A 10,413-nucleotide genomic window follows, 5' to 3' on the forward strand; every position below is an offset into this window, starting at 1 on the left:
TATAGTTCTGGCTGGCCTTGAAATCAAAGATGTGCTTGCCTCTGTTTCCCTACCTAGTACTGGGATTGAAAGGTGAGTCCTTAAAATCACCTTGCATTAGCAAGCCTCCAGCGTGCTTCGGTCTGTAGTGACCCTGTGCATTCCAATAGTGCTTGCCAGAACAGTTTTGAAGTGGTTTGAGGCCTTGCCCTGCCCTCTCCAGAGCAAGGTTATAGAAATTTCAGACATTAAAAAAGGAGGGTAGGTAATGTGTGTTTCTTCTATATTTACACCAAAGTACTATATTTAAGGGATTATATTTTAGACTCTAGGATATATCCTAGAGTCCCTTTTTAAGTTTTATTTCACACTCTAATAATAATGTATAAAAGATTGAGTAGTAAAGAACACATTGCTTTTTTTTTTTATAAAAAAAAGAGGACCCAAGTTCCTAGCACCCATGTAGCCAGTTTTACATTGCCTTTAAAACTCCAGGGTACCTGATGCCTCTGGCCTCAGTAGGCACTCAGGCACATAACCCCCCCCCCCGCACACATATATACATACACACACATAATTAAAAACAGTATAATAAATTGATTGTTCCACCCCCTTGGGCTAATAGCCTTCAGCTTCTTTATAAGTTCTTCATGAGTTGATTATTTGGTAAATACTGATAGTATACTTTTAGGATACTGAGGTAGGTAGGTGGAGTCTGGATAAGATAGTCTCCTTGTGTTGATGAAGAACTTGTTTATGTGCTGATAATCATGGCTTTTATTTGACCATCTTTATATTGTCATTCATTTGTAGGATTTGCTGGAAGGTCATTATTTCTGGGTACATGAAGTAAAATAGAATATCTTGATACTATGTCGGGTAATAGACATTTCATCTGTTAGGAATGGCCAGTTTTAAACAGACTGAAGAGCATAGCTGACCTGGTTGGCATTTGTTTCAGTGGATAGTTTTGCCTGTATATATCTGTACCAAATATGTATGTACAGTGACTAGGGGTCAGAATATGGCCTCAGATTCTGGAAATGGAATTGTAGAGAACTTATTTTGCAGCCATGTGCGTTCTCTGAAGGAGCAGCAAGTGCTCCCCCCTATTTTTTTGTTTTTGAGATAGGGTCTCAGACCAGTTTGTTGTTGATTGAATTCATTCCACTTGGTTCTGTCTCTAGGCTATTAGGATTAAAGACTTGGACCACACATGTGGAGTGTTTATTATGTATGTCCAGTAAATAAAAAATTTTTTGTTCTTCAGTTCTGATTGATAATACAAAGTGTACTAAATTTTGCTTTGAGACTCCCTTTAGTAGAGGTAAGCATGCATTTCGAAAGATGCCTTTTCCAGGCATTACATACTAGGTTGAATGTTATTGAACCCTTGCACACCTACAGCAGTTGCCTCATTGTTAGGATATTATGAACCAATTATTGCTGAGTGCTATTGAAGCTCCGTGCTTGGTTCTTTCAGTGATGCACACTGAAATCCCAGCAGTGTGGGATGTAATGGGAGCAGCATTGCAAGTTTAAGATCAAACTGGGCTGGCTCAGTTTGAAGGCAAAGCACCAATGCGTATAAATTCAGTCCTCAAGGATTGCCCACTCCCATACACAGAAAGATAGCTAGATGCGCTTTATAACAAAAAAATGGTAACTAAATCATCTGGGTAGCTCTGGCTGGCCTTGAACCCATGAATCTGCCTCCCGAGTTGTGAGATGTGCCACCATACCCAGCAAAATTAATTTTGTGACTAGGCAAATTCCAGGACATGAGATATCATCTGCAGGGAAAATATCATAGGAAAGAGAACCAGACTGTGAGAAATAGGTAGCTCTTTTAAGTAACCACACTAATGTTGTAAAGTTAATATATACCTTATCTAAATGGTCAGTTTTGATCATATAACTTACCGGTTATATAACCAATGAAAAATAAAGTACTGATTAGACCAAGGGCCTCAATGATTAAGGTACTGTTAGCTGGGGGTGTCTATTCTGCTGAATGCATTCAACATCCTTTGAAGATTCACTTAGTTTTGTCTTTTTGAGTCATAATCCTTGGCTCTTTACAAGGGATTTCATTATTTATATTGAGTCAGCAGCTGACAGAGTCCTGTAAGTTAAGGAAAGTCCTCTGTCACTCATATTTGATCTTCCTGACTCTGAGTGCTGGTATTATGGGCACTTGCCACCATCCTGAAGAGTTCAAACTGTTAAAATACTGGTTTCAAGATTAGGAAATGTGAATGAGTGCCATTAATGGCTGAAGGGAGCAAGCTAGATACTGAGGAATTGTCATTATTTAGAAAGCTTTTTTAACTTCTGTCTTATGTATGTATATGGAGTTGCTCATCTTGCATTTTGTGATTTTTCTTTTTGTAGCAATGACTTAATGCTGTTTCATTTCAAGTATAATTTTAATTTTAAAGAGTTATACAAAAGCAGCTTAGTGTGAATTATACAGTCTTGAGTGAGAAAATTAAGATCTACCCTACAGTCGTACCTTGGTACAGAATATCTTATAAAATGTATTCAATACACATAGGAAATTATGTACAATAAACATAAAGTTAATGTCATCCTTGTTAGTGACTTGCTAATAGATGCTGTGATTGGACTTTCTCCTGTAGAAGTTATTCTTTATAATATAAATTGTAATTTTTCCATTATATTTTAGCCAAGGGTTGACGCTAAACCAGAAGTTCAATCTCAACCACCAAGGGTGCGTGAACAACGACCTCGAGAACGACCTGGTTTCCCTCCTCGAGGACCAAGACCAGGTAAACTCACCTCTTCAAGGTTTATTGGAAAGTTGGAAAAGAAAAGAATATACTTTAAAAACTGTTGGGTTTCATACCCAGCCCAGGTCTGTGTAAGGCCATCTCAGCAGTGTGTCCCTATAACCCTATACAATCTGCTGAGATTGTTGCTGACTTTAAGAACTCTAAATTGGGCTGGTGGTAACCAGCTTACTCTACCCGCTATTCCTTCAGGAAAAAAAGTACTTTAAATGTGGCATCATTAGCTAAGATGGTAGTGCTGTTATTTGAAATCTATGAGATATTTATAATGCTTCTGAAGTCTGGAGAAGAAAGAAGGCTTACTGGTACTTACTGGTGATCGTCCAGAAGACCAAGGTTCAGCATGCACATAGCAGGTCAGAATTGTCTGCAGTTGGCAGTTGGTCAGGGATATGGAAGTCCTCTTCCGACCAGGATTTGGGAGGCAGGTGGTCTAGTGTTTGGTTGAGGTCAGCCTGGTCTATAGAATGTGTTCCAGGACAGCCAGGGCTGAGAAACATTTGGTGGTGGGGGAACCATGAAAAGAGAATGAATTTTTGCATGCAGGTAGATAACCTCAATTTAGGAGTTCCTGGTGGTAACATGTATTAATGAGCTTTGACATTTAGTATCATGATATGCAAAGTTCTTTTTTGTGTGATGTCTCTCTATTGTTGCTATTATTGAGAGAATCAAATATAAAGATTTATATGTGATAGTACCTTAGGCAACAGGCACAAAAAAGGAAATATTGTGAAATACAAAGTGTAAGTGGTAAAGTGTAAAGAATGAGATATTTAGTAACAACATTCTTTACTGCTTTCTTCATGGGTGAAAGCGAACTGTCCATTCAGTGCTGGTCAGATCAGTAGTCAATATCCATCCACATGACTCTGCATTCACCTATGAATGCATTTCACATTTTCAAGGAGTAGGAATATAATATTGACCTTGTTTTTGAGACAAGGTCTCATCATTCATCCCTGCTTCAGAACTACCTGCCACTGCCTCTTGGTGTGTGCCTTCCATAAATACTGACTTTCCTCCCAATTGCTTTCTACTGTCCATATGTTGTTGGCCTTAGTGTCCTTCCTGTCTTTCAGGCAGAGGAGACATGGAACAGAATGACTCTGATAACCGGAGAATAATTCGCTATCCGGATAGTCATCAACTTTTTGTTGGCAACTTGCCTCATGATATTGATGAAAATGAGCTGAAAGAATTTTTTATGAGTAAGTGGTCTACTTTTATATATATTAGACATTAAATGTAAAATGTAACTGTTAACCCTATGTCAGACAAACAGGTGCTCACCAGGGCTCTGTCTTTTCCTTGTGGTCCTGACCTGCCCACCATGAGCAAAAGAATTTGGACTGGTTGGGGGTGTCCTGTCCAAGTGGACAACAGGACTCCACGGTTTTCAGTACAACAGCTCCACTTCTGGCCTAACTTGCAGCATGAAATGTCCCTTCAAAGATGATATTCTTGAACTTAAATACAGTTTTAAAAGGGAGAAATAGGTAATTTCTTTTCATATAGTAAAGCCCATATAGTAAAGGAGATGGCTTAGAAGTTGAGAGCACTGGCTGGTCTTCCAGAGATCCTTAGTTCAATTTCCAGCATGAACATGATAGATTACAACCCACCTCTGCGTAATAAGCAAACAAATAAACTTTTAAAAAAGGGGGGAGGGGTTTGTATCTCACCTGCTTTCAAACTCAACTTTAATTTTTGGGATGGGAGGAAATGAAAATGATAGTGCCTGCTGAGTGTTGAATCTACTTCAGGAGATGGGATGAAATAGTGGTAGCTTTTTCCCGTGAAAGAGGATACAATAGCAAGCAGTTGGTTAGGAGGAGTTAGGGTCTGAGATGACAGTCATCCTGAGAGAATCTACTGTAACCTGGCAAAGCAGCTTTTCAGACTAATCAGAAAATGATAGTTTTTCATTCTGAACACTTACAGTAACTAGAATGTTCTGTTAAAATACTTAACTCTTGATGTAATGTAAATTTTCACAGGTTTCGGAAACGTTGTGGAACTTCGCATCAATACCAAGGGTGTTGGGGGAAAACTTCCAAATTTTGGTTTTGTGGTTTTTGATGACCCTGAACCAGTTCAGAGAATCTTAATTGCAAAAGTAAGTGATTTAAGTGGGATAATCCAAGGTTTTTCCTTTGTATATAGTATGAATTGAAACTTAAAACTGTAGAAAAATTTTATGCTAACCTAAAAATAGTTAATTTAATTATGAAATGGTATTTATGCAAAGAGTGAAGAGAATATTACAGTCTGTCCTGTATAATCGTAAATTTCATTTGACTAAAAGGCCAAAATTTTTATTTCTTAGATTTTCTTAAGCAAATTAATGTTTGCCAATTCCTGGGTAACTCAGCCTTGTCACTTTTCTCCTTTTAAAGCCAATTATGTTTCGGGGAGAAGTGCGCTTAAATGTAGAAGAGAAGAAAACAAGAGCTGCCAGAGAGCGGGAAACCAGAGGTGGCGGTGACGACCGCAGGGATATCAGGCGCAGTGATCGAGGTCCTGGCGGTCCACGTGGAATTGTGGGTGGTGGAATGATGCGTGATCGTGATGGAAGAGGACCACCTCCACGAGGGGGCATGGCTCAGAAACTTGGTTCTGGAAGAGGAACCGGGCAGATGGAAGGCCGCTTCACCGGACAGCGTCGTTGAAGTTCCACTGTTCGCAAAGATTTTTGGCAGTGGTACCTACCTAACTCATCGTGTTTGCATTCTTGTTAAGTTTTTTTGGCTTTGGAATGTGACACAGCCTTTTTGATCATTTCTTTGATGTGAAAAGCATCTTTTGGTTATCAGTTAAATTGAAGTGGACTTTATTCCCCCAATTTCACAACAGGATTCATAGTTAATTTATAAAACTAGACTTGGAGAATTAAGGACTGAGAAATGACCGTATCTTAAGCTCTCCACAACAAAATGAACTTAAAAGAACATGCCCACTGAATTCAGGTCATTTGAGCTAAAAAAAAAAAAAATCTTCTGCTGCACATTTTGTTTTAAGTGTTAACTGTTTCTGCTATTAATGTTGGAAACACCAATAGTGCAATTTGTGCAATTGGAGAATCTTGCCTTTTTTTTTCTTGGCTTCCCCCCAATACAAACCAACATTTCATCAAAATGCACTATCCGGGTACTCTGAAGTCATTAACATCTGCACCAGGAGGCAACAGGGAAAAAACAAACAAAACTTTCATCTTTTCCAGTAGAGAATAGTTTGGGAAATGATGAGGGCATTTTATCTGCTTGCTGTGACCAGCGTGTGCATACACATACCTTAACAAGACTGCAAATATTCCAGAAGGAAATCATTTAGTTATGAACGGAATAACAAAAATGAGAACCTCCAATGCCCTGGTCTTAAATGCTAGGCCAGATTTAGTGGCTCCGTATTTAGGAGTTTCAAACCTGCCCTCTTGAGTACAGGGATGGCTGGCTGCTCAACACACTCCTCCTTCCCCTTTCCTTTCTTTAAGCTATGGACAGTGAGAACCGTTTCCTGTATTTTTGTTCTCTGGTAATGTAATGAGCATGATGGTGCCTTCTACAACACATCATTCCAGTCTTTGCTGGTGATCCTGTGCAGTGTAGTTATGAATTGCTGTGCTGCGAAGCCAAACAGCCGCAAAATGTTGGAGAAAATCATTGATGTATAAAAATTGCAGTATCTTTAAGATTAGTAAAATGGATGCTTATTTATCTTGTTTTCTTCAGTTAACATCTATGATCTATATGGGAGGAAGTCAGATGTTTAAGTCTAGACTTTTAGCTCCAGTGTGAATGATGTTATCACATTAATACTTGGAAAAATCAAATAACTTAATGTTTGGAAAAATAAAATAGCTTGATGTACATTTTAGTCACATTTTAAAAGCAGTCAAATTCCCAAAAATGGCAAGTTGAGGATACTGCAATTTTCAGAGGAAAGAATGGCAGCTCTTAATTGGGGAGGCAGGGAACTGTCATTCATTTTGCACAATTCTTGAACTGATGTCAGCACCCGAATGGCTCCTGAATTTAAGTCTGGGACGACATCTCATTATTTTTACATGAATCTTTAAGCAATTCTGTGAGCAAAGTTTCTAGCTGCTGGATTATTGTCTGTCTTTATAACAGGTTCCAGTAAACCACAAAATGGCAAAGGTTATTTGGCTCTATGGTTGGAACAATCAGTGTATACCATATCAGATTTCTGATGTTTCAAGCAAGAAGCGGAGTAAATAAGTGTGACCACTTAAAGCTGCTTGTTAGTTAACATGGAAGACTTCTCCATTCCACCTTAAGGAAAGCAAAATACACACTTGACATGATAGCAAATTGGTTCTTAACTATTGGGACATTTTGCTAAGTTAACTATTTTTTTGTCAGCTGGGCAATATGGGTAAAATTTATTGTCTCCCCCTTTGAATGAGGTCTTCCATGTTTGAGAATGTCTTGCACTATTGCATATATTTTGTGAACACAGATTTTTGTAGTTTCCATTTTGGAAGGCTAAGGTTTTGTTTGTTTGAAACAGTTTTACACTTATGTACAGTACTTGAAGTTCATACTAGAGTTTAGAAGCTTTTATCCAAACTACTTTGAAATAAGTGGCTTTATTGTCAGAGGTTTCCCACAAGTATACTTTTTCTTTTATTATTCCTCTTCCTGTGTGTATGTGTATGCAAATACACATAGAAGCACGTGGACAAAACATTTTCAATCCAAGATATTGCCCTGTAACCCATATAAACTGTTCTGGCAACAAGAGATGATGTTAAGTGTAATATAAAATTGGAGCTAAGAGCCATTCAGCTTCAGTCTTTACATACCACAAATGAAACATCACATGGAGAAGTTTACATGGTGACTAATTCACCCGCAGTACTGTGGACTTTTAACATTTTGTCCCTTTTCAGTGAAAAACTAAAAAATTACTCATCTACCATTACTGTTATTTGCTGATTTTTATTTTTGATGGTAATATTCTATCCTTATGACACTATTGCAACCAAATTGGCTTTACCATCTTGGCTTTAGTAGGTATAGAAAACAACGGATTACCATCTTTATTTTGTAATGTGTTAAGCATTATATGCTGGTAGAATCTAGTTTAATTGTTTCAGGTGGAAAGTATTCTCTTTGAGTTTCCATTTTAAATGTGTTTGGACTAAAACAATAAACTACTGATGTCTGCAGCATTTATCTATGTCCCTAATTTGATCTGACGTCACATTTTCCCCAGTTGTAATTCATACAGCCCAATTGAGAGAACAGTTTGAACTCCTTTTAGCACACTTGGTATATATATATATAAAAAAAAAAAAACAAAGCATTCAAATATATGAACATGTCATTGCTATCCCAGTCTAACCCATTTTACAAGTAAATGAATGTTGCTGACTGGGGATGATAAAGCTAACAACAGTTCAGAGGTGAGAATCTGTTACCCTGACATTTGAGCTCAGCCTTGGCCAAAATACCTTTTAACCTTTGAACCCAACTTATAAAACAGCTCTTCAGCCTCATTGCAATCTTTCTAAAATAATATTCCTGGTTGCTTTTGACAACCCTTTCAATTGTGTATACTTCTTACATAATATCCATATAAGGAAGTAAAACAATCGTGATTTACAGTGAGCCCCCTTATCTCCTGAGCCTCACATTTCTACTAAATGCTCTCTACTGCCCCTTTATACAGCTTGTACAGCTCTAGTTCCAGATTGTGGGTTGTAAAATAGAAAGTCTCATTGGGTGGTCTGCAGGTACAAATAACAACCTGAGCTTAGTGAGTGCAGAAGAGAACTTTATAGCATCCAGTGTCTACTTAGTAACCCTGTGAGGAACACAGTTTGTATTACAATAAGGTTAATTCTGACAGCACAGCAACCTAATTTATAAGGGTTAGAGATAGGAAAGTAACAGTGACTGAAAATCTAGAGGAAGAGCATTTCAAGTGGAACAACTGTAGCTGTCCAAGTTTATAGGAGATGTGGGTTATTTGGGATGAAGCAGCAATCGAATGTGTAACTCCTTATTTCTCCCTCTTTGCTAAGGAAGGATTTCTCCTGGTTGTCCTTAAGTGCTAATGATCTATCTCTGAATCTAGAGTCCCTGGGTTAAAGATGTGTGCCAATACACATGGATAATTCTAGTACTGTGTTGAGTATTTTTGTATCATTTGTATTAGATGAGATCACCCAGAAAGGGTACAAAGAGGCGGAATAGTAAGCTGCTACAAAGTCTCTGAAGATCACAGTGCAGGTGTGCAGAGAATACTGGGACACCAAATAGGGCAAAGACTGCTTTTGAGGATATCAGGAGGAAAGAGCAGACAGTTGTGCTAAATGTGTGAAAGAATGACAAATGAGTCAGTACTGGCCAACTTGTGTAATCAGACCCTGAAGAGTCTAGTGGTTTGGGTAAGTTTTCCTTGTCATGAAGTATTAGGAGAGTGGCACAGTTAACGGAGTCTCTAAGTGTAGTGTCCTTTGAGATTACATTTCAGCATAAGTTTTTATATAAGTCTCATAGATTCATTAGCAGCACAAAATAAACCCTCTGTTGGGATAGGAGAGGGGGCAGTTATGTGCCCTGGATGACTGGCAGCAGGTAGAAGGTAGTGGCTGAGCGAGAACCATCTCGTTGAGGGAACTGAGCCTCGAAGTGGTGATTCGTGCCCTTATGAATACCAGCATTTGGAAGGCAGAGGCAGGTGAGCTCAAGGCCAACCTGGTTTACAAACCAGGACAGGCTATAAAAGCCCGCCCCTCCCCCCAAAAAATTTACTAGAAGTATTTCTTGGGGCAGATAGGTGATTCTTAGTTTTCCATTTTTTTTTAATTGAGACAATTCACATACCTAACAATCACTTTAAGAATCTTTTGTGTGTGTTGTATGTTTTCACATCAGAGGATAGCTTTTTGAAGTCAGTTTTCTTCTACCCTATGGATACCAGGAGTCAATCAAGTCTTTAGGGTTGGTGACAAGTATCTTTACAAACTGAGCCATCTCATTGGCTTCTAGTCACCTTGTTCAAGGTGTACAACTGTGCTCTTGGTGACTTAACAAGGTCTTGTAACCATCACTAGTAAGTCTAGAATATTCTTGTCGCTTCTCAGAAGGAGCCCTATACCCATTAGTGATCATTTCCTTTCCTCATGTATCTCTAGCCCACTGGTTCACAAACTTCCTAACACTGCGACCTGTTATACAGTTCCTCATGTGCTGACCCCAACCATAAAATTATGGTTGTTACTTCATAACTTTTCTGATAATCCTAGGTGACCCCTATGAAAGGGTTGTGCGACCCCAAAGGGGCTGAGACCCTCAGGTTGAGGACCACTGTCTAATGAATGAAAATGCTAGGGATGAACTACATCCTCAGTCTTAACAGATTTTTCTCTGCTGACATTTGGGTTTTCCCTTGGCTGCTGTGGACAGTGCAGCTATAAGCATCTAAATAGAAGCTTCTTATGGAAATATATGCTCTTGGGTGTGTATTGGGAAGTGGAATTGTCATGACGACATATTCCTTCGCCTGTTTACAGCTTTGCTTTGTTGTCATTTCTGGAGGACCTGGGTCTACCTTCAGGCATCTCCACAGTGGTTTCCTTAGGACACTT

General features: G+C 38.7%; 1 protein-coding gene and 2 non-coding genes across 4 annotated transcripts in view; all 3 read left to right on the top strand.

Moving 5' to 3' along the window:
• The window catches only part of G3bp2 (G3BP stress granule assembly factor 2), a 68,634-nt gene extending 60,645 nt beyond the window's left edge, over positions 1 to 7,989 (top strand). For both annotated transcript variants that reach the window (XM_051198271.1, XM_051198272.1), the window contains 4 exons: positions 2,669 to 2,771; positions 3,875 to 4,003; positions 4,793 to 4,911; positions 5,192 to 7,989. In XM_051198271.1, the coding sequence (XP_051054228.1) occupies positions 2,669 to 2,771; positions 3,875 to 4,003; positions 4,793 to 4,911; positions 5,192 to 5,464 (624 nt within the window). In that variant the 3' untranslated portion in view covers positions 5,465 to 7,989. The remainder of the gene's footprint in view (positions 1 to 2,668; positions 2,772 to 3,874; positions 4,004 to 4,792; positions 4,912 to 5,191) is intronic.
• LOC127232514 (small nucleolar RNA SNORA9) lies at positions 98 to 230 on the top strand. Its single transcript, XR_007835386.1, has one exon. It is a non-coding gene; the product is annotated as a small nucleolar RNA SNORA9 (small nucleolar RNA).
• On the top strand, positions 4,078 to 4,202 carry LOC127232515 (small Cajal body-specific RNA 23). Its single transcript, XR_007835387.1, has one exon. It is a non-coding gene; the product is annotated as a small Cajal body-specific RNA 23 (non-coding RNA).
• Positions 7,990 to 10,413: the final 2,424 nt, after the last annotated feature.

This window comes from Phodopus roborovskii, unplaced genomic scaffold (assembly GCF_943737965.1).
Source record: "Phodopus roborovskii unplaced genomic scaffold, PHOROB, whole genome shotgun sequence".
NCBI lineage: Eukaryota > Metazoa > Chordata > Mammalia > Rodentia > Cricetidae > Phodopus > Phodopus roborovskii.